The 27693-nt window shown below is 37.9% G+C and overlaps 1 protein-coding gene across 3 annotated transcripts in view; it reads left to right on the top strand.

Annotated features, from left to right (window-relative positions):
- The window catches only part of EPS15 (epidermal growth factor receptor pathway substrate 15), a 110716-nt gene that overhangs the window by 48242 nt on the left and 34781 nt on the right, over window positions 1-27693 (top strand). For all 3 annotated transcript variants that reach the window (XM_070405099.1, XM_070405100.1, XM_070405101.1), the window contains exons 12-15: window positions 2759-2844; window positions 13269-13341; window positions 25810-25971; window positions 26366-26563. In XM_070405099.1, coding sequence (XP_070261200.1) covers window positions 2759-2844; window positions 13269-13341; window positions 25810-25971; window positions 26366-26563 — 519 coding nt within the window. The remainder of the gene's footprint in view (window positions 1-2758; window positions 2845-13268; window positions 13342-25809; window positions 25972-26365; window positions 26564-27693) is intronic.

Raw genomic sequence — 27693 nt, 5'->3', positions numbered from 1 at the left:
GTATTTTCTAAGTCATCTAAATGGAATTGTATAGCCACCAGGCACAAAAGTTGGTTCTCAGAGTTTTTATTCTTATTTTTAAATAAGTATTTGATTATCTGCTTTATGAGTTTTTTGGGGGGAATATTTTATGAATTTTTGGACATTTCATATGATATAGGACGTGGGTTCCCTAAGTTGTGGAGAAGGCTAAAAATGATGCCACTTATAAAGATAACGGTTACAAATCTGTACTGATGCCCACTGCTATAACTACCTCAGTTCTGGAATGATTATTTGTTTCACCCTTTCTTTTCCTTATATAGACGTTTTTTTTTTCCCCTTGCTGCCTTCATTTTATACCCACTTAATCTCTCACCAACACAAATTACAGATATGACAGAATTTGCTGAAGCAAATTATGTTGTTCATTGAAGTCTCTATAACATTAGTAAACACTTCAAGTTGTATCTGCTCTACAGAGTTTTTAATGTAACAGATTTGTTTGAAGTCCATTCACTGGAGCATAGACACCCCATCTGTTTATGTCATCAAAATGGGATTTTGTCACTGTTTCTTATCTATTAACCAAAATTTTTAACCTTAAAAATTAAAACTCACATTTGTTTTTGTCTTTCAAATAATCTTTCTTCTCTTAATAATCTGATTATTTTTTTAGAATTGCATTTTTTTTTTTTTTTTTTTTTTTTTTTTTTTGCAGCTGTGACTAATCCTTTTACGAATGTTGCTTTCCTTTCTGTATTTTTTTCTAGTTTGGACTATGTTTTCCATTCTGCAGCACTCTACTTTTTGCCTTTCTTGTACTGTCAGTTTCTTTACTCTCTCAAGGTTAGAGCTTTACTTTATGTCTTTTTAGCATTGCAGTTTTTGGTTTACAAGATACATTTTGAAGTTAGAGGTTTTTTATGCAGCAAAGTTGATGCAGAGAAAATACCTAAACAGCATGCTTTTGTCCCAGGTTGTCACTTGGTCCTTGTGTGCATTTTACTTGCCTTCCCTAAGCTCTCTAATCTACTTAAAATCACCAAAGTGGAATTTTTGTGTATTGTACAAAACAGTGTGAGAGAAAATATATTGAAAGAAGGGGACATGTTACATTTTTCTTTATATGCCCATATACTTCATATACTGTTAGCTGGACTTTCTCCATGCCTCCTAGTTGTATGTCATTTTATTGCTGTAGTATGGGAGTTTAATTTTTGTGTCAGCAATTGAGGAGTGACACAAACTGTGTACCAACTACAGTACACTAATCTTCCTCTGTAGTCATCTGTGGTTTCACCTTCTAACTTGTTTGAGGTTAAAATTGTTCGTCTCACTCTTCTTATTTGATGGTATTTTTAACAGTGAATGACTATCACATGTGAGTCACTCTTTTTGAGTTAGAGTGATGGAAGAGGTGTGGAAATCATTTCACAAAGAAGATTGAGCCAAGGTGGAAGCACCTCATTGGGAGGCCATCCATCTTTTAAGAACAGCTTCTATTGATGAAGTTAATTATAAGAGTAGCTTACATTTATAAAATATAAAGTTTATAGAGTGACTTCACATGTAATATTTATTTCATTTAATTTTTAAGGTGGGCAGGGCAGAAATTACTTCTCTATTTTACAGTGAAGATCATAGCAGAGCCAAAAATAAATCCAACTAGATTTTCTAACTGCAAGTACCATTCACAGACCAATTTTGACACCTTCATTATTGAAAGAGAATTTTATGGAAAGGCTGTCTTATATGAAGATAGTTTAATATTTACTATGGAACATGCCTGAGCAGTATGTTTTACTTTAATTAAGGTAGACACTAAAGTATTTAACAAAAGCAAGTATTTGTTGAATTAAATAAAATTACCACCATTATAATTTTAATACTCAATAAAAATTTGTGCACTAACTCTGTGCCAGATGATACAATTACAGATAAATCAGCATTCATCTCCACAAGAAACATATACTTTAGGGGAGGAAGTACTTTATAAATCTGATATCTGCCCTAGCCGGTTTGCTTCAGTGGATAGAGCATCCGCCTGTAGACTGAAGGGTCCTGGGTTCATTTCTGGTCAAGGGCACATGCCCGGGTTGTGGGCTCAATCCCCAGTAGCGGGTAGGCAGAGGGCAGCTGATCAATGATTCTCTCTCATCATTGATATTTCTCTCTCTCTTTCTCTCTCCCTTCATTTCTGAAATCAATAAAAATCTATTTTTAAAAACATTTTAGCCCTAACCAGTTTGGCTCAGTGGATAGAGTGTCAGCCTGCAGACTCAAGGGTCCCAGGTTCGATTCCAGTCAGGGGCATGTAACTTGGTTGCGGGCATATCCCCAGTGAGGGGTGTGCAGGGGGCAGCTGATTGATGTTTCTCATCGATGTTTCTAACTCTTTATCCCTCTCCCTTCCTCTCTGTGAAAAATCAATAAAATATATTTTAAAAAAAAAGATTTTAAAAATATAAATCTGATATCTGTTGTATTGCAAGGTACTGGACAGGCTAGGATCAAATGACAAAGGCATTGGGATCTGAAGTGAAGATACATAATATAGAACAATAGGTTAGAGAATTTAAGGGAAAATGTCTTAGTATATAATTGTGTGTGTGTTTAAAATTGCACTAGATGTGGTGTTCTTAAATGAGTTAAAATTGTTAGTAATACCATAAAAAATGTAATACCCTATATGCATGTAGTGCTTTTAAACATTTTAAATGCTTTGCCATTATAATTTTATAGTAATAATGTATAAATGTAAACTTTTAATTTTTAGAACATCATAGGATCAAGTCCTGTTGCAGATTTCTCTGCTATTAAGGAGCTAGATACCCTTAACAATGAACTAGTTGACCTACAAAGGTATGTAAAGTAAAATTACAGATGACTATATAAATTATGTCTCTTTCTCTTTTTTTCTCCTTCCTTTCTCCCTTGTTCCCTTCCTCCTCCACTCCCTCCCTCCCTCCCTCCTTCCTTCTCTCTCTCCTTCTTTCTCCCTCTCTGAAATCAATAAAAATATATTTTAAAACAAAACAAAATAAATAAATATAGCAAGTATTATTGATTTTCTTAATTTCTGTATTCCCTGGAAAGTTTATGGCAATATTCATGATAAAAATGACCTCCTAAAATTACTTTTTTTGAAATGAGGCCATTTTTCCATCTATAAGGCATTGTATTTAAATATCACTATGTTTACAAAAACTCTACTTTTCCTTACCTTCACAACACTTTGATGCAGATAATGACTGACATTTTATTTTATTGATGGTGTTGAGACATAGGGTGTTAAATAATTTATCTGGATTATATGGCAAGAACTTGGCAATGATCTTTTCTCATCCATTTGAACATTGAGATTGTTGTAGAGAAACTTAGTTGTGATTTTTTTTTTCAGTTGCAAGAAAGAACCAACCCAGTCTAACTTAAGTGAGAGTGAATTTGTTGACTTTTGAAACTAAGACCTCTTAGAGATAGTGATAGCTTAAAGCATAGCTTTATACTGGGGCTCAAATAATATAATCAGTTCTCTTGCTCTCCCCATTTCTTTTTTTTTAAAATATATTTTTATTGATTTCAGAGAGAGGAAGGGAGAGGGAGAGATAGAATCATCAATGATGACAGAAAATCACTGACCGGCTGCCTCCTGCACCCCGCCGCACCCCCCTCCCCTCCCCCGCCTCCACCACCCTGCTGGAGATTGAGCCCACAACCCCGGTATATGCACTTGACCGGAATCAAACCAGGACCCTTCAGTCCTCAGGCCGATGCTCTACCCTGAGCCAAACCGACTAGAGCTGCTCTCTCCATTTCTTGTTTCCACTTACACTGGGTTTGATCCATTCTCAGATGGATTTTCCCATTATGTTGTCAAGGGGGCTATAGCATACTTAGCCTGTACTTATCATTTCAAATCTAGTGGAGTGCCTCTCTTCTGGCAGTTCCTGGAAAAGTTTTAAGATTCAACCTGATTGGACTAGCTTAGCGCCATGCCTACCCCTGAAACAATCAGGTAAAGGATGTATATATTTGGTTTTTCACGAACTCTGTCCTGGGAGTGGTAGGTGGTAATTTGCCACTGATACCATATGAAGTAGAGGAGAGGGTATCCCCACATGAAAATTCTGCAAGATGGAAAAATGCATTCTGGGGAGGTAAATCTGCAGAAGACAGTATAACTTTAAATCACTATTAATTTCAGCGATCAACCTCTCTGAACAATATGACTCGACATACTGTAAATAGTCTGGGTACCTTTTAAAATGTCATTGTTTTCAGCGCATCTGCCTTCTACCAAATTCTTATTTCCTGCTAAAAAATTGCCTTTGCCTGTTACATAAGTCTCTAATATCGGAAGTAAAAAATAAAGCAAAAGAAAAAAACCCTTGAATATCAAAAAGTCCCACTTTCTTTCTTACTTGTGAAAAAAAATCAAATCCAAATTCACACATCAAATCATCAATCGTGCTAGTTGTATAAGTTTTACTTCTGTATTCTTCCTATTATATTAGTCTGCCTCTCATTAAGATTTAAAAAGTTTTTACTGTGGTTCGGAATAGAAGTAAAAGTTTAATCACTGAGTCTGTAATGGTGTGTAGACTTTTCATGATCATGTGGTCCATATATGGCCCATTAACTTTTTTTTTTTGCCTTATATATATATATAATTATCTAGTATCTAGATTTGAAAATGCTTGTCTTCTATGCCTCTCAGGCCTATGAAAATGGACACCAGTATTCTAAGACTTGCTTGACTTTAAGAGAAGTTATTTAACATATGAAACGTTCTATTGTGTGTTTTGATAGGAAGTAGAGCATCATACATAAAATGTTCTTGCCAGTGCAAACATTTGCAATTATTAATTACATTTTGGTCAACTGAGCTTTCCCTAAGTTTTAGTAACCCTAATGTTAAGTCATACTAGTGGCAGTATTGCTTAGTGAATCCCAGCTAACATAAAAAACATACCTAACATTTTGCGACTGTCTTAGTAAGAAAATCATAGAACTCCAAAACCTTTTTAGGTTTTAAGTTGTAGTCATGTTTTATAAATGTATGATACATGATTTGACATTTGTGAAAATACTTTCCTTGGTTTTTATTTAGGTGAGATCTAAAATGTAGATAAACTTCCATCATCTGTCAACTCCAGTAATGTCATAATGAGACTCATCTACCCAGCTAAAATTATGATTGTTAAAATTCTCTTTTATAGCTGTTTGTTTAGGTCACTAATTCCTTCAACTTTTGCTACATAGGCATTTAAGTATGTCAATCAAGTTAAATTAGTATGATACTTTTAATTTAAAAAAAGGAAAAGCAAAGATAATAATGTAATAATCATATCAAATACCTAGATCTCTCACCTGAGCTCAACTTTTATATTTTTTATTGCCAACCAGTGTTTTCATCTGAATATCCAGTAGGATATGACTTTCTAATCTTTCCCTGACCACTGTCTTTATCTCTTTTATTTCCCTTTCTCAGTGACATCACTGTTCATCTAGTCACTCAAGCTACAAACTTGAGACAAACTTGAGATTTTTCTTCCTCTCCTCCTATTCTTCTATCTTGAAATGTTTCTTGAAATCATTCCTACCTTCCCATTTCCTTTGCCTAATTAACTCTTCCTCATCCTTCAAATCTCGCCTTAGACATCATTTCCTCCAGAAGAGGAAGCCCTCTCATTTTATGTCCCAAACCTGCACCTGTCAAATCTTATGTAACAGCCTATTGTACTTGGTCTTATACTTACTGTACTTTATTATAATTGCCTATTTTGTTTGGATTTCTCACTAGGCTACTTTTTTAAAAAAAATATATTTTATTGATTTTTTACAGAGAGGAAGGGAGAGGGATAGAGAGTTAGAAACATCGATGAGAGAGAAACATCGACCAGCTGCCTCCTGCACACCTCCTACTGGGGATGTGCCTGCAACCAAGGTACATGCCCTTGACCGGAATCGAACCTAGGACCTTTCAGTCCGCAGGCTGACGCTCTATCTACTGAGCCAAACCGGTTTTGGCTCACTAGACTACTTTTAGGCATAGGGACTATTTGCTTGTTCACTATTGTATTGCTTAGCTTATGTAATAGATGAAAAAATAATTGATTCAATTTTGTTGAAATCTGCCCATAGTTTTTTCTGTTTCTTAGTTTTAGCCTTTATCTCTTATCTGGACCACTCTTATAACCTCCTAATTGACTCTCTGCTTTGGGTTTCTTGACCATCCTACCTCCAGTCCCATATAATAAAAGCCTAATATGCTAAGTGTCAGGTCGACCTGTTGGCTGTTCAATCAAAGTGTAACATGCTAATGATATGCTAAGGCTGCTATGACGTGCACTGACCACCAGGGGGCAGTCGACCAGCCGCTATGACGTGCACTGACCACCAGGGGCCAGAAAGTCAACCAGTCACTATGATATGCACTGACCACCATGGGGCAGACGCTCCGACTGGCAGGTGAGCTTGCTGCTGGGGTCTGGCCAATCGGGACTGAGTGAGATGGGCCGGACACGCCCTGGAACCCTCCTGCAGTCCCTCCCTGGCTGGCCAACCTCCCGCATCCCTCCCGGCCCTGATCGTGCACCGGTGGGGTCCATCAGCCTGGCATGCGCCCTCTCGCAATCTGGGACCCCTCAGGGGATGTCAGAGAGCTGCCAGTTTTGGCCCAATCCGCAGGCCAGGCCAAGGGACCCCACTGGTGCACGAATTTGTGCACTAGGCCTCTAGTTGATATATAAAGTACAACTCAGATCCCTTAGTGACTCCCCATTCCTACTGGATCCAGTTCACTTTTCTGAGTATGGCATAAAGGCTCTTCCTTCCTGGTGTTCCCTTGGCTCACTGACGATTCTTCTGCCTTGGCCATCCCGGGTAGTAAACACTGATAACACTAAGTATCTTGGGAGCAGTCACAGTATGTTTGCTCTTGTACTCTCAGTGTTCAGCATAGTGCTCTAATCTACTGTTTAGTTTCATCCCTCTTCTCCAGCCAAATGGTGGGTGGGCTTATTACTTCTCACCGCAACATGCCACTACTTTTATTCTCTTTGCCTCTGATCCTGCTGTTCCCCTTTGCCTGAGATACCTTTTGCTTTGTAAACTTTCACTGATGCTTCAAATTTCAGCTTAAATACCATCTCCTTTGTCAAACCTTCCCTGAAAGGTTGATTGCTAGTTGCTCTTTCCTGTCTATTTCTAGAGACTTTTACTCACTGCATTTTATTATGGTCTGTTTTTAAATATGCCTTTTAAAGAAATTTAAACTCCTTTAGGTCAAGAGCTGTGTCTTATTCATTTGGATAGGTTTAAAAATTAATGCACTCATTGCCTGAAACCATAGAATCTCAGTATAGGTTAGTAAGTTGAATAAGTCAGAGTATGTTATAAATATTAGAATATTTCCCAGACTTAATTCCCACAAAGTTTATGGCAGACTAGAGGCCATATGTTAAATGATGAAATAAGCAAAAGAGCTGCTCAGTAATAGCTTATTTTGAAGACTATAGTAGAAAATTTTATTGACAAAAGGATTTTTAATCCTCACAGGGACATGAGGTTAGTGGGCTGATTTTTCATATTTTGAGTACCTGTTTTTGTTTTCAAGCAGCTCCTTTGAGAATCTGTTGAAGACTAGTAAACTGTACCCAGGGGAAAAAAAAGGTGTATCTATGTATACCATTTTGTACTTATTTCAAGAGTTTCCAGACCCTTGAAAACTCTCCATGAAACCATTTTCAAGAACCCTTGCTCTGAAAGTAAAGTGGCTAAATAGAGAAGTTCTTGGAAGTGAAAATGCAAAACGTAGTGAGAAATTGCTTCAGTCACTTAGAGTGGTGGTGGTGAATTATGCTGAGGCAGGAGTTAATATTTGTTTGTCTTCAACCAGCTTCTTCCTTCCTGTCTCTGTCCTTTTAGCAAAAACATCAGGAAGTAAAAGCTACATCCTGTCAAGATGGTTTGTTATCCTGGTCTTGGGCCAGTAAACAGGATAGGTAATAATAATAATTATTATTAGACATTGTGCTCTGCCTGCTTTCTATAATTCTCTTATTTAATCCTTGAATGTTGCTGAAGGGTAAGTAGTTTTTTTATCTTAGTGTTCCAGTTGAGGAATGGGCAAGTCTTTTCTAAGAAGCCTTCCCTGATATCCACCTCAGCTAGGAGCACTCAATCTCCTTTTCTCAGAACATGCAGCAATACTGGGTTCTATTTCTTTCTACAGGAGATTCTGAGCTCCGTGTGATAACACAGAATATCTCTTATCCTATATAATAAAAGCGTAGTATGCAAATTGTCCCCTCAACCGGGAATTATCTGGGAGTTCGACCAGGGTGCTGGGCCAGCTGGGGGAAGAGAGGGAGGCCCCGGCCAGCAGCTACTAGGGACCCTACCAGTGTACGAATTTCGTGTATTAGGCCTCTAGTTTGTAATAAAGCAATACAGTGTAGTAGTTCAGAGCATGGGCTTCCTAACCAGATTGCCCGGTTTGATTCCTGGCATGACTTAGACAAGTTTCTTAGTTAATTATTTGTTCTTCAGTTGTATAAAGTAAAATGGAAATACAAATAATACCATGTAAAATGCCTAGTACAGTTCTTGGAACATGGTAAATTCTCAATACATGTTAGTAATCATCATCATCCCTAACACCCAGCTCAGCACTTAGACACAGTATTTACTGAATAGGTGCTCAGCAAACATTAGTTGAAGTAGCTGAATAGTTGGAGAAAGACAGGAACTATATATCCAAGATCTATATTCCTAAATATTATGTATAGATCTCTACCTCAATTATGTTTGAGAGCTGATCTAAAAAATATATATTTAAGGAATATAGTTTGAAAATGTTTTTTGTTTAGTTCAGTTCAAGTACCTTTAGAAACTATTATCTCTGGAGAAAACATTGCTTATAATATTGAATCCGGAGCTCTTTTGTTTGTATAATCCAACCTAGTCTGTTTCTGGCCCTGTAAAGATCTGTGGTACTGATACTAGAAGGTCTTAATCATGACTACCTCAAGAATGGTGTTACTGATTGAGTAATAGAAGCACGAGGTTGTAGTGTACATTTGGTAATAAGGAGGCAATTTAATTCAGTTTCACATAAAGGGCTGGGTGGGAGGGTGAGGCTATTGCATTTCTCCAGGCTGATTCAGTTTGGAGGGGAGTGCTCTATCCAGGAAAGATGGCATCTGTTGACAGAGTGGGAGAGGGACTTAGCACAGGTACCTGGTGGCTGTCCCTTCAGATCTTTCCTTGGAGTTGCACAATCCAGTCCTTACTTAACTTCGTTCCTCTCTGATCTGCGTCCCCCTCCCCCCCACCACCGCCACCACCAGAGCCCAGGGTGAGTGTGCTGGCCCTTTAAGAGGGCACCTGGGTTTCCAGTGACTCAGGATTCTCCCTGGTGGACAGAATCCCCACTGGTTTTCACAGCCAGATGTTATGCTTTGAAACCATATAATGAGTTGCTCACAGTAGAGAGTCCTTGGATTATTTTGAATATTTAGACAAGATTACGGGGTAGAGATTTCAGTGATTACATATTCTACAATTGTGTCGCAGATCATTTTCTAAACTTTTTTGTAACTCATAATTCCTTTTAACAAATTTAAAAATTACTCCACTGATGTTATTTAAAACTAGAAATAATTTTAGTATAAAGTAAAAAACAGCCAAAGCATAGGCTCAAAGCCTACTTTTTTCCTAATTACATGTCATCTTGTACATTTTGCCTTGCATATCTTAAGATGGTAGAGATATTAGCGTCTGCATAATGAAAAATAAAAAAATGAAAGTTTATGTGACCTGAATTGAGTCAGTAAACCTATTTCACAACAGAATCAGATTAGAATCCAACTCTCAGTTTCAGCCCATTTTACTTGATTCCATAGACCCTCATGCATCACTGAAAACTACATAATGAGAGTAGTGTGCTTTTCTATGTTTGGTTGCTAGAGAGATTTATTGATAATTGAGCTATTTTAGGTTAAATGTGCACTAAAGGATTTTTATAAATGAGTCTTAAGATTGAAAAATATACCTTCAGTGTTTCACAACTTTCTAGTTTTTAACTGGTTTCTAGTTTTTATTGTTTTCCAGTTGGAAAATAATAGATGCTTATGTTTAGGAAAAAAGACGTAAAACTGTATCTGGAAAGAACTTTGAAGGTGATTTAATACTGTTTCTCTTAAAATATTGGTATTACATAAAAATTAGGGCAGATGGCTCACTCCCTTCTCCCCATAAACAGAGACTGGGTGAATGGAAGTGAGTTGCATGAAGTCAAGGTCCTGAGCCCGACTGTCTCTGTGAATGGCTTTTGACTACTTCATAGTAGGATTATGTGGTTATCAAGTTTATACTTTTGAAAGCCTAACTTGGGCTTTGCTTTCCTTGCTGGTTCAGATACTAGTTTCTACAGAATCAGAATAGGCAACCTTTGGAACACCAGGGAGCTCTATCCTTGGCCTTTCTTTATGGCTTTGGTGTTCTTGGATTCCTCGGGTTGTACCAGCATCTTGGAGTGAATAGGGCCAGAGAGTCAAAGATAGAGGGTGTGTAGGATCATTCCATTTCCCTTTTCTGGAATTTACTAAGGTGAAGGTAATAGCTTTCCTGTCATGACACCCAAGATGAGTAATGCTCTAAGTCAGTGGTCGCCAACCGGTGGTCCACAGACCACTGGTGGTCTGTGAGGTCCGAAAGGTTGGCAACCGCTGCTCTAAGCAAGATGCTCACATACCTTTATTTGGAATATATCGTACGTCTGTCTTATCCACGTATGTTGAGCTTCTTAGGAAACTGCATGTAAACATTTTTTGTGCATAATCTTGAAAATAATTAAAATTTTAAATTACTAATATTAAACAGAATGCTTTGCATTGGTTATGTATCCATCATCTTTAAAGTTTTTTTTTGTTTAAATGTTATACTACTTGGTTTTTATGGTAAAAAGGAATTATGAGACCAGGATTTTACTAGATAAAAGTGGATCAAAAGTTAAATTTGATTTCAGTACTAAGAGAAATTAATGCCTAAAGATTCCCATATCTTATTTATTTGGGAATGGTTTTCAAAATATGTTTGTAGATATTGCCTTGTTCCCCACCCTTCCCACACCCAGAATTATGAAGAGAAATTTGTGCTTTCTAAGCTTCCTTCAGTTTACCCAAACATAGACTGTGTTTGCTTGTTAGAGCTGAGAGTCTTTTGTACTCTGTTTTCCTTTTTCACCAAGTAAGCTTCTTTGCTTCGCTCTCCCATTCATGTGTCATGGCTGCTTTAAGTTGACTTACTGCCTTCTTGCAGCCCTATTTCATGCACATACACTTGAGCAGACACAGCCAGTAAAGCAGTTAACAGCGGAGCAGAAAGAATTGAGTACAAACACACACAGGTGCCATCTTCCCTGGATAGAGCACTCCCCTCCAAACTGTGTGTGTAATGCTGATCTATGATACCGTGTCATGTTTTCTATTTTTATTATCTACTATGTGAAAGCAGGAGCTGAATTAATATTGTGCTTGTGTAGAATGCCTCTGAGGATATGGGAGAGGGGGGGTAGTTTTTCATGTGACTTATCTCTGACATGCTACAGCGGGACTGAAAACACTCTTCTGCTCATCATATACAGAGGAGAGAAAAAAATTCCAAGATTGAGCTTGCAGAATTTGTGGGGTATATTTAGATTTTTCTTCCTGTGTTTTTCTATTTTTCAACTTTACCTAATTTTGTAAGGTTTGGTAGTGGGGTATGACCTTTACATTAACAAGTAGATTGAGGTAAGGGAGAAACGGACTGCCACAATGATTCGTATGATAAGGGACTATTTAAAATCTCCGAGACATCCTGACCCACATTGCGACCCACCTGAGAAACGGTTAGTGAACTCCTTGCCCATCTCAAGTGTTTAAAAGTAACAGTATACAAATAGCTTTATTCTTATGCCTTTTTTCTGCCATACAAATCTTAAGAACATTGTACCTACATATCCAGAACAGTTGAGTTTTGTCTTCATTTAAAATCTCACCTCAAGAAGGTGAGAAATATAAATGTAGCATGCAGTTGTCCCTTAAGTATCTTCATCTTCTTTGGTGTAATTGTCTCATTTTTCCTTTATACTACAGTTTAATGGAGCCTGCACTTATGTTTGGGTTATGTCTGGGATGAAACTGAAATACCATCATGAAACTCTAAGGGGAAACTTGCCAGTACTAGTCTGGAGGATTTCCTGAATGCCATCCTCCCTTCTTCATGTTGCCTTCTTTTACCTTCCCCCCAACCCACTCCAGAATTGTATTACTGTAGAATCCTATTGCTTTTTCTCTTATTTTGTAGAAAAGAAGGTGAAGGGAGCCATGTGTGTATGTGTGTGTGTGTGTGTGTGTGTGTGAGATTTCAGTACAAACAGCAGTTAAATTTATAACATCAAAAGAAATAGCTTTATTTTGTAATTCTGAATCTAAGATTGCTTAGGATTCATTCATTAAGAATCCAGCTCTGATGAATCATGTACGAATTTATTTTTTAATTTTTTTCTTCTTTTTCTATCATGTACAAATTTAGATAATGATGTTTCAAAGTAAAAGGGGATCCTACCTTTTTCGATCTGAAGAGTAGAAAGATAAATGCTACTGTGATTCATTTTTCACTTAGTATACATTGTTTTAAAAATTTGATCAGCGGCAATTTGATCAGTCTAAAATAGCTTTTTTTAGCAGATGTATATTTTATAGAGCAAATGGCCCATATATTGGCGATTCTTTCCATTTTCTCTATATTTCATTCTAAAATTGTTACACACTAGTGATTTAAGGGGACATTAACACTAAAGTAAATGTCCTTTTCCTTAATATTGTTGGCTGTTTCTATTAGCCATTTTCATTTGATTTAACAGTGGTACTCAAGGGTTAAGCTTACAGAGCTGATGCAACTCCTCCTTTTCTTTACAGCAATTTTCATTGGATAGCATTTCCATAGCAACAGTGAGATCAGTGAAACCTGAGTGTTTCATTGATTATTTTTCTGTTCCTTTTTAAATCTATTCTCTTTTCACCACATTTTAGTGAGAAAGCGATTTTTTTTAACAGAGCTTATATTTATTTCTGTTCCATAAATAATTAAAAGAGGGTAGAAAAATCTGCCCGTCATTTAAAAATTGAATGTTTCACTATGTATTTAAAAAGCGATTCAGGATTAGGAGGCTGGATAACCATACCGGCTGTAGCTGATGTTCTCAAATATTCTTGCATTGTTTGCTGGTCTTCTAGGGAAAAGAATAATGTGGAACAGGACCTTAAGGAGAAAGAAGATACTCTTAAACAGAGGACAAGCGAGGTTCAGGTATGTGAGCTATGAAATTCAGTATTCCATTTCTGTTTTAGGAGAATATATTTTAAATGTAAAAAATGAATATATTTTACTATGTGATGGCTGTGATATTGGTGAACAGATCAAGAAATGTCTATTCTATATGTGATATAAATAGTTGTCTTTTATAAAACGATGGTTTTATGGCCTGCAGAGATCACACTGCAATGAGAAAGCAGTATTTTTTCAGCACAAATTTCTAGTTTTGAAAGTATTTTAAAGATAATATTTAACTGCATATTATACTATTAAAGGTAAGTTTGAATGACTTACGATATAAATATTATTACACCAGTAAAATTAAATGAGTGAAATTGTCATCAACATCGTCATCATCTTGAAAACGCAAATTGCTTTTTCAAAGATGTGAGATTTTGTTAGCTAGGAGACCTGGTATTTTAAAGGACTGTTTTGTATAATACTGGTAGGGTGGGAAATTACATGGAATAATTTAAAATAGTATTTTATAAGTTGCTTAGTAGCCAGGATATCTTAAACTTTGTCATATAGAGATTTAATTTATTTTCAGTAAATGCTATGTTAAGTAACTTCATTTTACAAATAAAATAGAAAAGACAAACCTCAGTTTCTGATTGGGAAATGACACAAAAAGAGGTATTTCCAAACATTAAAAATACAGAAAATTGATCAGTGTTGCAGTGAGAACAGTACGCATTGCATGTGACCATGTTACTGGGGCATCATTTCCTGAATGCTGCACCAGTACATACAGGAGGTTGGGTGTAAAAACACTGGTAGCAGTTGCCAGTAACAGCTCATGGATGGGATTTCTTAACATGTTACTTGTATGTTGGATTTCCCTGCTTATCTCAGTTTTAAATAGGTAAAAGCTATAAATGGTTAGATTCATTGATTTGTTCTGATGTGGGACATTCACCAGAGATTTTTACCGGGTAGACTGTGATAGGATGGGGGAGAATGATTTATTGAGGGATTGACGAAGAGGCCAGAGAGACTTCTTTTTTTTTTTTTATGTATTTATTTTGGCGCGGCAGGGGCGGCGGGGGGGATGGAGAGAAGGAGAGAGATAGAGGGAAAAACATTGATTTTTGTTGTTTTATTTATTTATCCATTCATTGGTTGATTCTTGTATGTGCCCTGACTGGGGATCGAACCTGCAACCTTGGTCTATTAAGATGATGCTCTAACCAACTGAGTTTCCCGGCCAGGGCCCAGAGAGACTTCTTTTTGGAAATTAATGTTCGTGTTGGAAGACTACATTTATTACATACACTGGGATTTCCCCAAACATGATGCAGAAGTCAAGAGATCATCACTAATGTTTTTTCTCTTTGGGGTAGTGAGATGGGGGTTACTTCAATTACATTATTTTTGAGCTTATTAGGAAATGCAAAAAAGTCATAGACTTTAACAGTTATTGCTAAAAATAGTTGAAGGATAGAAGATAAAACAATCTACAAAAGTTTTCTCAATCTGAAGAAATAGATATAGTTACTGATATAATCTTGGACAGTTTCTAAAGTTAAGCAGATACTGTTTCAAAGTACAAAGTTTTTTATGATAGACAATATTTTGTGATTTGTATCTGTACATGTTGGTTTTCCCTACTGGATCATTTGAGGATGTGAATTTAAACAGCCAGTTTGAACTAAGATTTTGTTCCTTTTAGGCTAAATGGGCTATCCTATATAATAAAAGTCTAATATGCTAAGTGTCCTGTGTCCATTTAATCAATCAAAGTGTAATAGAATGATATGCTAAGGCCGCTCAACCACTCACTATGATGTGCACTGACCACCAGGGGGCAGACGCTCTGAATGGTAGGTTAGCTTGCTACTGGGGTCCAGCCTACTGGGACTGAGTGAGATGGGCCAAACACTGTCCCTCCTGTGGTCCCTCCCTGGCTGGCCAACCTCTTGCATCTCTCCCTAGCCCTGATTGTGCACCGGTGGGGTCCGTCGGCCTGGCCTGCACTCTCTCGCAATCTGGGACCCCTTGGGGGATGTCAGAGAGCCGGTTTTGGCTTGATCCCGCAGGCCAGGCCAAGGGACCCCACTGGTGCACGAATGCGTGCACCAGGCCTCTAGTCCTTGAATATTTGATTTCTTATAATTGTAGTTTTGTTGTCAGTCAAAATTTCTTCTTGATTTGCTTATCCTTCATTACTTAGTGGTGACGGTAAGGTATATGTTAAACCTTAAGTTTTGTTAAATCCAGATGTTTGATTAGCATAGGAAGTCTAAATTGTTGAAATTTTGCTATAAATAAAAGGCATCTTGGAGCATGGTTGGTACAGACCAAGTTGTTTGTAATGGTCAAACATAAGTTCACTGAAAAAGAACAGTGGATTAAAACTTTGCATTAGTAGCCTAGCCCATGTAGCTCAGTGGTTAAGCGTCTACCCATGAACCAAGAGGTCACTAGTTTGATTCCAGGCCAGTACACATGCTCAGGTTGCAGGCTCCATCCCCAGTAGGGGGCGTGCAGGAGGCAGCTATCAATGATTCTCTCTCATCATTGATATTTCTATCTTTCTCGCCCTCTCCTTTCCTCTCTGAAATCAATAACAATATATTTTTTAAAAACACAATAACTTTGCATTAGAAGATACATTACTTATTCTATTCCAATACAGGTATTGGAATAGAATAAGTATTATCCATGGTAATGAGACACTAGACTAAGATGACACGGATAATTGACATCTAGAAATAATTAAAACTTTTCATTTTACTGATAGTTTTCAATTTTCTGAAGCACAAGACAACTTATCAGAAGTGGTAATATGTAGAGTTCATTACCTATTGAATTAATAACTCTGATTTACTCATTGGTAATGAGGTACAGACTAGTAAGAACATGGATAATTAAAATCTGTAAGTAATTACAACTCCTAGTTTTTATTTTTTAATTTCTCTGGCAAATGGCAGTTTACTGGAGCTATTTATTAATCAGTAGCAGAATAAAAAAATGTGAACTCTGCTTCTTTCTGACCCAACTTTTCTAATGAAGATGCTAATGAGAAATGCCAACATAAAGGCCTCAGGGGAGAAGTAAGGGAATTTTTACCTATCAGTGGGTGTCTGCCTAATCCAAAATCCAAACTTGACTTTTCTGAGTGTTCTTGCCTTTTTCCATATGTAGAGTCACAAATAATCATTATATGAACTCATATCTTAAGCCAGAAACCAAACTTTCAAAGCCTCTTTAATGTGTGACCAATGTGCCAAAAGACTATTTTTGTCTGTTTTGGATTTATACAGTCTTCCTAATTCAGTAAAATTAGAAAATCTACTATATAATTAAATTTTTGTTTCCTGTCCCATGAACTACATACTGAAAACTTTCAGTTCAAGATTTTTTTTCTTGAAAACCAAGTCAACTTCAAATTTAATTTAATAAGTGTCTCCCAGAGTAATTGGCACCAGGTAGAATTCAGTAGATGTTTTGATTAGTAGTAGTATTACATATTGTACTGTCGTCTCCTTATTACCTTCCCGTCATTGTCAAGCTCCACATCGGATTATCTGCACTTAGGACTTACCAGTTTGAAAATACCTTTATTTATTCCTTTATTTTTGCTTTTGCTGTCACTTTAGCTGCCAACCTACTTTTTTAAAATTTTTGTTGCTTTGTGTGGCCATTTTTTCCCTTTCTATCCTTTCAGTAACCCTATTTAGTCTGATGTGCTTTAATTTTTCTGCTCAGGACCAACAACAATATTAAGGTCATATCCACTGGTTACTGCTTTCTTGGATTCACTCTCCTAGATATTCTCCTACCTCTCTGACCCTTCGCTTCTATTGACTTTGTCAGGAGCTGACATACTCTTTCCTCCCCACGTCCTTCTTTTTCTGTACTCCTTGCCATCCATATATTGATGACTCCCAAGTATTTATCCAGCCCTCTATTCTCCTGAGTACCAGAATCATCTCTCCACTTAGGCATTTTGGTGTTTATCATTTCAAGGTTACTGTATATAAAATGAGTTTCATCTTGTTGGGGGGAAAATACTTCAATTTTGAACTTTCCTATTTCTGCCAGTGCTTTTCGTTTTCACTGCTGCCTCTCTTATCACCTAACATGTAAAAATTTAAAGTCAGAGCATAAGCGCTTAACCCATCCTCTTGCCTTTCTTCCTAAACTAATTTTATTTTTAATATTATTATTTTTAATCCTGAGGATATGTTCATTGATTTTAGAGAGAAGGGAAGGAGGGAAGGGGAGGGTGGGGGAGAGAGAGAAACATTGATCCGTTGCCTCTGGTATGCGCCCTGACCAGGGATTGAAATCCCAACCTAGGTATGTGCCCTTACTGGGAATTGAATCTGCAACCTTATTTGGTGAATGGGACAGTGCTCCAACCAGCTGAGCTACCTGGTCAGAGGGGCAGCCGATCAATGTTTCTCTCTCACATTGATCTCTCTGTCTCTCCTTTCCTCTCTCTAAAATTAATTTTAAAAAAGACATTGTTAAATGTACTTTTAAGGAAGCCATTGGCAACAGAAATCAATAAACCTCAATTTTGTGCATGAAATTAAAAATGGGTCAAGACCCACTCAGAATCTACAGATAGGTTTAGTAGCCCATACGTCATGAAGAGTCAGACTTTTTCACAGTGTTCGTACTACCCTCATGCAAAAGAGGCTCTTAATTATTTGTACTTTATCAGTAAAAGTTCAGTAATTCATAGTAACTGTCCATTTTTTTTTTCACTTTAATTCAGAGATTGACTTATTTTGGGTGGAAATAAAATTAGATACATGAGCTCAACATTCTTTTTCTAGTGATTACGCTCTTAGAACATGCTGGGAAGCATATGATTGGGAAATAAAGTCAAGCTGTTAGTGAGATATTTCTAACACCCACCCTAGTTTCTGTTCCTTGACTTAAACATCTTGCTATACAGTTGGTACTTTTTTATATTAAGAATACTTCTGTAACTTCTGTTTTGAGAATTAGGCCAACATAATGAATGTATCTAATTATTTTTTGTTTTGGTTTAGTCTATAGAGTTTTTTAACCAGTTAAACATAAATAAGTGTGTTATACATAAATTACTGTCCTTTTGTTAATTTTTTTACTCTGTATTTTATATAAAACAAATGCAAATATTCATGTTGATAATATTTCATAGGTTTTTTCAGTTTTACAACTGACTTAGGTTGTAAAACGAATGATTTTACTCTTTAATATAACTACGAGTTTTTATGTATTTTTTTTTAATTTTATTTTCTGTACCCTTGTAGTACTTCATGGGGTGTGGAGTATGGGGATGAGTTTATCATGTTTAGTAACTTGTATAATTTCTAGAAAACAAGACATTTTCCTTGAAATTTCTTTTTAAATAAAGCCAAGATCCCAGCTCAAGGGATCCCTTCATTCCTGGATGAGGAACCTTGGATGTGGCTAGCTTTGGTGTTTTCTAAAACAAACCTTGGCACTGTATTTTAGTAGTCTGTTCACTTCATCCTTGCCATTCTCTAAGTGCTATTGTCCTTTTGCTGTAGAGCATGATCATGGAAAATAGAGTATAACTACTGACCAGTGTTACTTTTAGGAAAGGGAGTAGGATAGGAGGAATGATCAAGGGAACATGCAATTAACTGTACTGTTAAAATTTTTTGTACAGCAGGAGAATATTTATATAAAATTTGTATAATAGAAAAAAAGAAAAATTATCTGTGAGTGGTCATTTTAGATCATAAAGGGTTCTTCTCTTATAGAAAAAAATTTGTAGGAACCTTTAATTCAATTTATAAAATTATTTTTTCTGAGGCAAGTTTTTACTGATGATGAATTTAGCTTAATTTCATTTAGAACAGGAGGAGGAGGGTAGGGAGGGGGGGAAAGTCAAGCATTATGAATTTCATTAATGTGTTCAGTTACATCATTTCACTTTTCTAAATTATCAGAATAGCAAAAACAGTTAAGATAGAAGGGGCAGGAGTCTTAAATGAAGCCCAGTTTACAAACACTATTTAATGTTTACGAATTGTGATAATATCATCTGAAAAATAAATCTTCAAAGCCCATCAGCTTGTCAGTGTCAGCCTATTCTAAACGCCCCCGTGTCTTAAGTTCACCTTAAACACAAAGGTCTCTTTTAAGAGAAAATTCATTGATATTAATAGTCAAGACAGGAACCAAAATATAAACTATACAAAAGAATGAAATAAATGTTACATGAAGAAAATGCAAGGTAAAAAATGTGTAACTTATGTAGCTATACAGCACAATATGGAAACAACTCTCAGATACACTGGAGAGAGAATAATGAATAAGAAAGTAACTCTAAACAAAATTAATGAAGAAATGTTTTGGGAAAAAAGAAGAAATAAAATAGAGTCTAACTACAAAGGCATCGGCAAATGTCTTCTGTCACTCACTTGATGGGATGACATTTGATAGTGCTGAGATCATGCGCTGATTCAGGAGAGGATTTTCCCAAACGGCTATCATAAGGGAAAGAGAAAATTATCCTAGTTTAGTGGAAGATACTGTTTGCTAGGATTACCTGCCACTGTCCTACTCATGGGGGGAGGGAGATAAGCATTTGCCCAGGATAAGCAAATCTGTACCAAAATAAAATAGCCAAGTATATCTGGATACTGATATTGCTGTGGAAATTGTAATTTTTGACATTTCCGGATTATAAAAAAAGTAATATGTAAAAAAAAAGTAATATGTGTTCAGAGTAATCTTGTAAAATATCGTAATCTTGTAAAATATAGAAAAATAAATAAAAAAACACAATTTCACATTTGAGAGAGAACCATTAACATTTTTGCTGTATTTTCTATGAATATACATAAATGGCTTTCTATTTGTGATTCAGTCTTGTGTTCAGCTTTTAAGAATTAGCATTATGTCCTAGACATTTTCTTATATGACCCCGTTAAGGTAAATTTTATTTTTATTAGATTTACAGTAAAAGTAGAGATCAAGTTATATCTAATTATAAATACTACTAGAGGCCCGGTGCACAAAAATTTGTGCACTGGCAGGGGGTGGGGAGGTGTCCCTCAGCCGGACCTGTGCCCTCTCACAGTCTGGGACCCCTCGGGAGATAACCACCTGCTGGCTTAGGCTGGCTCCCCAGGTGGCAGATGGCAGGCCCGGATCCCGTGCTGGTTCGCAGATGGCAGGCCCTCTGCCGCGCCGCCCCATACGGCAGGCCCGGCGGGCGGTGGGGCGGGGCAGGCAGATCGCGTTTGGCCCAGCAGGCAGTGGGGCGGGGCGCAGGGCAGGCAGATCACGATCTGCTGCACCCTGCCCTGCTGCCCGCTGGGCCGTGCACATGGACTGCAGGCCCCGCTGGCCGCCAGGCCGCGCACACAGACTGCAGGCCCGGCGGGCGGCGGGGCGGGCAGCAGCTGGCAGCAGGGCAGGCGGATCGCACTGTGGATACTGATACTGCCCCGCCTGCAGTATGCAAATTTAACGGCCATCTTTGTTGGGTTAATTTGCATACTCTTCTGGTTGGCTGTTGGGCGTAGCGAAGGTATGGTCAATTAACATATGTGTCTTTTATTAGTGTAGATATATCATCACATATGTGAAGTCCAATGTTGTTCTTTGGAGTTTAGGAGAGAATGGGAAATTAGACTAGAATATTTGAGGATGGAAATAGTTAACATATTTTTCCTATTCCTGCCTTTGAACACTTTTTAAAATATATTTTTATTGATTTCAGAGAGGAAGGGAGAGGGAGAGAGAGATAGAAACATCAGTGATGAGAAAGAATCATTGATCAGCTGCCTCCTGCATGCCCCCCACTGGGGATCGAGCCCACAAGCCCTGCATGTGTCCTGACCAGGAATCGAACCAGTGACTTCCTAGTTCATAGGTCAACATTCAACCACTGAGCCATGCCAGCTGGGTTGAACATTTTTAATTAAAGGAAAAGAAAAAAAATTTCTCCCAGTATTCTTAAAAACTGCTTTTTAGGCCAGCATATCTTTATGTACAAACTATATGACTTAAATATTTTACTATATATCTGTAATATGTATAATAATACAATAAGGCATTCACAATGAGTGGCATTTAAAAAAAATTTAATTATAAGACTTTTTCAAACTGTTGTATTACTCAAGCTACTGTGTTGAAGTGAAGCAGTTATTCTGCCTTCCTGAAGAGTAAGAATAGCCCATAATATAATGTATAAAACAAATATATAAACTTAAAAACACAAGAAAGGTATATGCTACAGTGACATGCTAAAGCAGTAAAGATTATTTCCATATAATGGAAATTTTAAATGTCAGATCAGTCTTGGTCTACACACTATAAAAATCGTGAATAGAAATTTAAGTATTTTAATCTAACAAAGGGCATTTTATCACATTGATTGGTTGCCTCCTGCACTTGCCCTGGAGCCTGTGCCCTTAACAGGAATCGAACCCAGGACCCTTCAGTCCGCAGGCTGATGCTCTATCCACTGAGCCAAACTGCTAGTCATGCCTAAATTTTTAACCTAACCTACACTGTTAACTGAACCATACTTAAATACAGAGATACTGTTTTATATATGCACCTGGCATTGGCTCTCAAAAAAGACATGCAATAAATACAATAAACATATAATTATTTTTCAGTTTTTGTTTCTTCTTACTCCATATGTCCAACTTTATTTTTTTTTAATAATTTACCAGATAGGAGTGCTCTTTAATCACTCTGCTATTTCTACAGATGGTTCTCCCTCATCTGTAGAATAAAGTAAAACTGGTTACAAAACACATCATACCTTTCAAATCTGGGCCCCAAACTACCTTCTTTTCCACTGGATCATCACTTTGACTCCCAGAACTGCCTGAGCCCTCCCCCTTGGCGAATCTGACTCTGCTTCCCTCTAATTAAGGAAGTCACTTCCAGGTTCCCAGATTTGGAAATGAGGGAGGAAAGTTACTTATCCTGTCAGCCCTGCAAAGGGTCTCCCAGGAATGACATCAGGGGTGGAGTGGGATTCTATGGGGTTCACACTATTCTGTGGTGGGTGGACCCCTTAGTCCTCATTCATGAAGGTCCTCATCTTGGATCCTGATTTGTGTTGGCCCTTTTCAAGAAAAATTTTAAAGAGAGCAGAATGATAGTTTAATTTAGATTTGATTAGTTGGCAAGAGAAAATATAAGATGAAAAGCAATTATAAAAAGCATCGTTCAATATTTTATTTAATCACAGAAGCATCTACATTTACAGGCATACCTCCTTTATTATGCTTTATAGGTATTGCATTTTTTTTTTTTTTTTTTTTTTTTACAATTTGAAGGTTTGTAGCAACCCTGTTGGTGCCATTTTTCCAACAAGCTCAGATGATGGTTAGAATTTTTTAGCAATAAAATATTTTTGAATTACAGTGTACACATTGTTAGGAGATAATGCTATTGCACATTTACTAGACTACAGTATAGTAGTAGCATAACTTTTATATGCATTGGGAAACCAAAAAAAAAAAAAAAAGATGTGACTTGCTTTATTGCAATATTTGCTTTATTGCAGTTGTCTGGAACAAACCTGCAATATTTTCAAGGTATGCTTGTATTTGAAAAATAGTGGCACACATGTGTGAGACATTTAGTCTACAGATAGTATATAGCATAGTGATTAAGAGCTCAAATTCTGGACCTAGCCAGGACCGGTTTGGCTCAGTGGATAGAGCGTCGGCCTGCGGACTGAAAGGTCCCGGGTTCGATTCCGGTCAAGGGCATGTACCTGGGTTGCGGGCACATCCCCCGTGGGAGATGTGCAGGAGGCAGCTGGTCGATGTTTCTCTCCCATCGATGTTTCTAACTATCTATCTCTCTCCCTTCCTCTCTGTAAAAAATCAATAAAATATATTTAAAAAAAAAAAAAAAAATTCTGGACCTAGTTTGAATCCATCACTTGCTAACTAACTTTGAATAAGTTACTTGATCATCTATGCCTCCATTTTCTCATCTGTAAAATGAATAATAATTGTACCTACCTTGTAGATCTGTCATATAGATTATAAATTAGTTAATATATATGAAAAGCCTGGAAGAGTACCTAGCACTATTGAAAGTGTTTGCTGGAGATTAAAAATGGCAGTGGAGTAAGTGGAAGCTACACTGACACTCTCCCAGAACCAAACTGGAAATACAACTAAAATACAGAAAAAAACACCCTGAAAAATAAACTGAAGACTAGCTAGAGCAGCGGTTCTCAACCTGTGAGTCGCGACCCCTTTGGGGGTCGAATGACCCTTTCACAGGGGTCGCCTAAGATCATCAGAAAACACATATATAATTGCATATTGTTTTTGTGATTTATCACTATGCTTTAGTTACGTTCAATTTGTAACAATGAAAATACATCCTGCATATCAGATATTTACATTACGATTCATAACAGTAGTAAAATTACAGTTATGAAGTAGCAACGAAAATAATTTTATGGTTGGGGGTCACCACAGCATGAGGAACTGTATTAAAGGGTCACGGCATTAGGAAGGTTGAGAACCACTGAGCTGGAGAGAACCCTTATAACCAAGGATGGAAAGTGGAGACCACATAGAGACTGGTAGGAAGTGTGGATGCACAAAAGAGCTGGCCAGGATTCCACAGACAGCAGCTGAAGACCTGGAAGGATATCTCGGCCATGGGGAGTTCACACTGAGAACTTTGGAGTCTAAACCCCAGTCCAGAGAACCAGAACTGAGAGAGACCCCACAGAACATCTGGCTGTGAAAAGCAGCAGGGTTGCTGTCTGCCAGAGATGGCTAGATATGTAGGCACCTTCTTAAAGGGCCAATGCACAAAATTTCATGTGCAGCCACTTACCTTGGGCTCCAGCACAGGGAGGGCAGAGTGGACTGGAGCTGAGTGAGGAGAGTCCAGGGTTGGGGGCTCAAGGGTTGAGCTCAGAAAGCAGTCACTCAGTTTTCCTATGCTGAGTCATTCCCTCTTGCTACAGAGGGTATCTTCTCCAGTGGACCTTTACTATCCAGAAGGTTTTTGACTAAGGAGAAGGCAGTTGCTCCCATCCTGTTGGAAGCCCTCTTGCCCCACCCTGTGGTCTATAGCCTGAGGCAAATTATGTCTCTGAGAATAACAGACTTCAGGCAGAGGTGGATCTCTGGAGGCTTTGAGTCTTTGCCTAATTTCCTTCTGGGCTTGGGGCTAGGAAAAGTAGAGCCTGGTGTATATTTTGGTCCTTTCCAAAGGCACCCAGCCACAGCAGAGGGAGCACAAGCTGTGGATTGCTGATAGCTCCAAAGAGAGGACTCAGGGAGAGTCAGAAACAGTATCTGACATTGTCCTGCATTAGAGATTGGGAGTTGTAGCAGATCTACCTAATACATAGACACAAACCCAAATAGGCAACCAAAATGGGGAGACAAAGAAACAACCCCCAAATGAAAGAACAAGAGAATTCTCCAGAAGAAGAGGTACACGACATGGAGATAAGAAATTTATCAGGTATAGAGTTTAGAATAATGATGTCAAAGATGCTCAACAGCATGAGAAAAGATATAGTAACTATGGAAAAAGACCAGTCAGAAATAAGAATGACATAGCACTAATAAATAACATTGGAAGGATTACACAGCAGATTAGGGAAAGCCAAGGTTCAGATCAGTGGATTAGAAAAGAGGGTAGAGCCCTAACTGGTTTGGCTCAGTGGATGGAGCGTCAGCCTACAGACTGAAGGGTCCCAGGTTCGATTCCGGTCAAGGGCATGTCCCTTGGTTGCAGGCACATCCCCAGTAGGGAGTGTTCAGGAGGCAGCTGATCGATGTTTTTCTCTCATCGATGAACAATTTTAAAAAAGGAGGAAGAGGGAATAATCAGTGAAAGATCCTGTGATGAGAGCATTTCTGGCATGTTTGAGGAGCAGCAGTGAGGTCTGTATGGCTGAAATTGAGCAAGCAAGAAAGAGAGCAGTAAGAAATGAAGTTGAGAGATGGGATCATGTAGGGCTATTGTAAGGACTTTGGTTTTTACAGTGAGGGAGATGGGGCATCGGTGTAGAGTTTTGAGTAGAGGAATGACATCATCTGACATAGGTTTCTAACAATTGGCTGCTGTACTGAAAATAAACTGACGGATTGGAGCTGAGATGTTAGAGAAAGAGAAGAGTCAAAGATGATGACATATTTTTTGGCCAGACAAACTGAAAGGGAGTGGGGAGATTGAGGATGAGGCAGATTTGGGGGCAGGAGGGGATGCCAGGAGTTTTTGACATGTTTGTGAAAATAACCAGACATCCAAGGACAGATTTGAGTAAGCAAATTAGATATCTAAATCTGGAATCTAGGGAAGAAGTCCTCAAGTAAAGATTGTATTTAAAGCTACAAGTCCTCCAATCCACCAATACCATATAATTAATAAGATAATATTTTATTTTTCTTCTCTTAAATAGGCTCTTAAAAATTGTTGGCTTAATCTTCCCCTGTCTCCAAAGAGAATAAATATGTTCCTTTTCTTATATTTCAGGATCTTCAAGATGAAGTCCAAAGGGAGAGTACTAATCTGCAAAATCTCCAGGCCCAGAAACAGCAAGTACAGGAACTCCTCGATGGGCTGGATGAGCAGAAAGCCCAGCTGGAGGAACAACTCCAGGAAGTCAGAAAGAAATGCTCTGAGGAGGCCCAGTTGGTAAAGACTGGCCATTTACTGCTGTGTATTTACACCTTAGTTGCTTTCCCTGGCTTAAAATGGGAACATTTCTCTGTTTCTTGTTGTTGCTGTCATTAGGTGGCAATCTCTAATCAACATCAGGCACATGAAGGAAATGGAACTGAGTTCACTCAGAAATTACAGGCCTTCTTTAGGGAAAATAGGGCACTTAATGTACTATTTTTCCAAATTTTATTTGGAAGTATGGTACCTGTGCCTTTTCACTATTTATTCCCTAATTGTCTTTTCTATCAAGTGTTTACATTTAAAAATACCAAAATAGTAAGCTAAACAAATAAGTGTATTGTATTATGGAACATTTTAATGACATCTCTTTTTTTAATCCTTCTTCTCATTCACCTCCATATTATAGATCTCATCCTTGAAAGCTGAGTTAACTAGTCAAGAATCGCAGATCTCCACTTATGAAGAAGAGCTGGCCAAAGCTAGGGAAGAGCTGAGTCGCCTACAGCAAGAAACAGCAGAATTGGAGGAGAGTGTGGAGTCAGGGAAGGCCCAGCTGGGACCTCTTCAGCAGCACCTGCAAGATTCACAACAGGAACTTAGTTCAGTAAGTCTTTTCTTTTTTTTTAAATTTTGTTCTATTAAAGTATTACAAAGAGTATTACATATGTCTCCTTCCCCCCCGCCCCCCCCTTGACATTCCCACGGCCTCCCCTACCCCCCAGTGTCTTATGTCCATTGGTTATGCTTATATGCATGCATACAAGTCCTTCGGTTGATCTCTTACCCGCCCCTCCCGCCCCCAAACCTCCCCAGCCTTCCCGCTGTAGTTTGACAGTCTGTTCAATGCTGCTCTACCTCTGTATCTATTTTTGTTCATCAGTTTATAATGGTCTTTATTATCCATAAATGAGTGAGATGTGGTATTTTTCTTTCATTGACTGGCTTATTTCACTTAGCATAATGCTCTCCAGTTCCATCCATGCTGTTGCAAATGGTAAGAATTCCTTCTTTTTTACAGCAGCATAGTATTCCATTGTGTAGATGTACCACAGTTTTCTAATCCATTCATCTGCTGATGGGCACTTAGGCTGTTTCCAGATCTTCGCTATGGTAAATTGTGCTGCTATGAACATATGGGTGCATATATCCTTTCTGATTGGTGTTTCTGGTTTCTTGGGATATATTCCTAGAAGTGAGATCACTGGGTCAAATGGGAGTTCCATTTTTAACTTTTTGAGGAAACTCCATACTGTCTTCCATAGTGGCTGCACCAGTCTGCATTCCCACCAGCAGTGCACGAGTGTTCCCTTTTCTCCGCATCCTCTCCAGCACTTGTCGTTTGTTGATTTCTTGATGATAGCCATTCTGACAGGTGTGAGATGATACCTCGTTGTTTTGAAGTAAGTCTTTATAGCAGCAAGAAATATGAGAAATTTGCTCAGATGGGCGCTCACATATCCTTGTAGTAAATAATACTTTCTCAACTTCTGCTCTTTTCTCTCTCTGCCTAGTTTATTATTCATTTTTCAGTAATTTCATACAAACAGGTTTCTTGTCACCTGTCATAAATTAAACTATCATTCATTTTGTATGTGTGATAATCATCATTGGAGTCATGGTTAAGATGGTTTAGTTTAAGTGCTGGCTCTGCTACTTACTATCTGAATCACTTTAGTATCAGGCTGCGACCCCTGCCCGGCGGGGCTTGACAGGGTACCTGAGGCTGTGCCCCTC

This window comes from Myotis yumanensis, unplaced genomic scaffold, assembly GCF_028538775.1.
Source record: "Myotis yumanensis isolate MYYU_CA2020_CCGP unplaced genomic scaffold, mMyoYum1.0.hap1 SCAF_2, whole genome shotgun sequence".
Lineage (NCBI taxonomy): Eukaryota > Metazoa > Chordata > Mammalia > Chiroptera > Vespertilionidae > Myotis > Myotis yumanensis.
The sequence above is the reverse complement of the archived record's forward strand: the minus strand, read 5'-3'. Positions and strand labels throughout refer to the sequence as shown.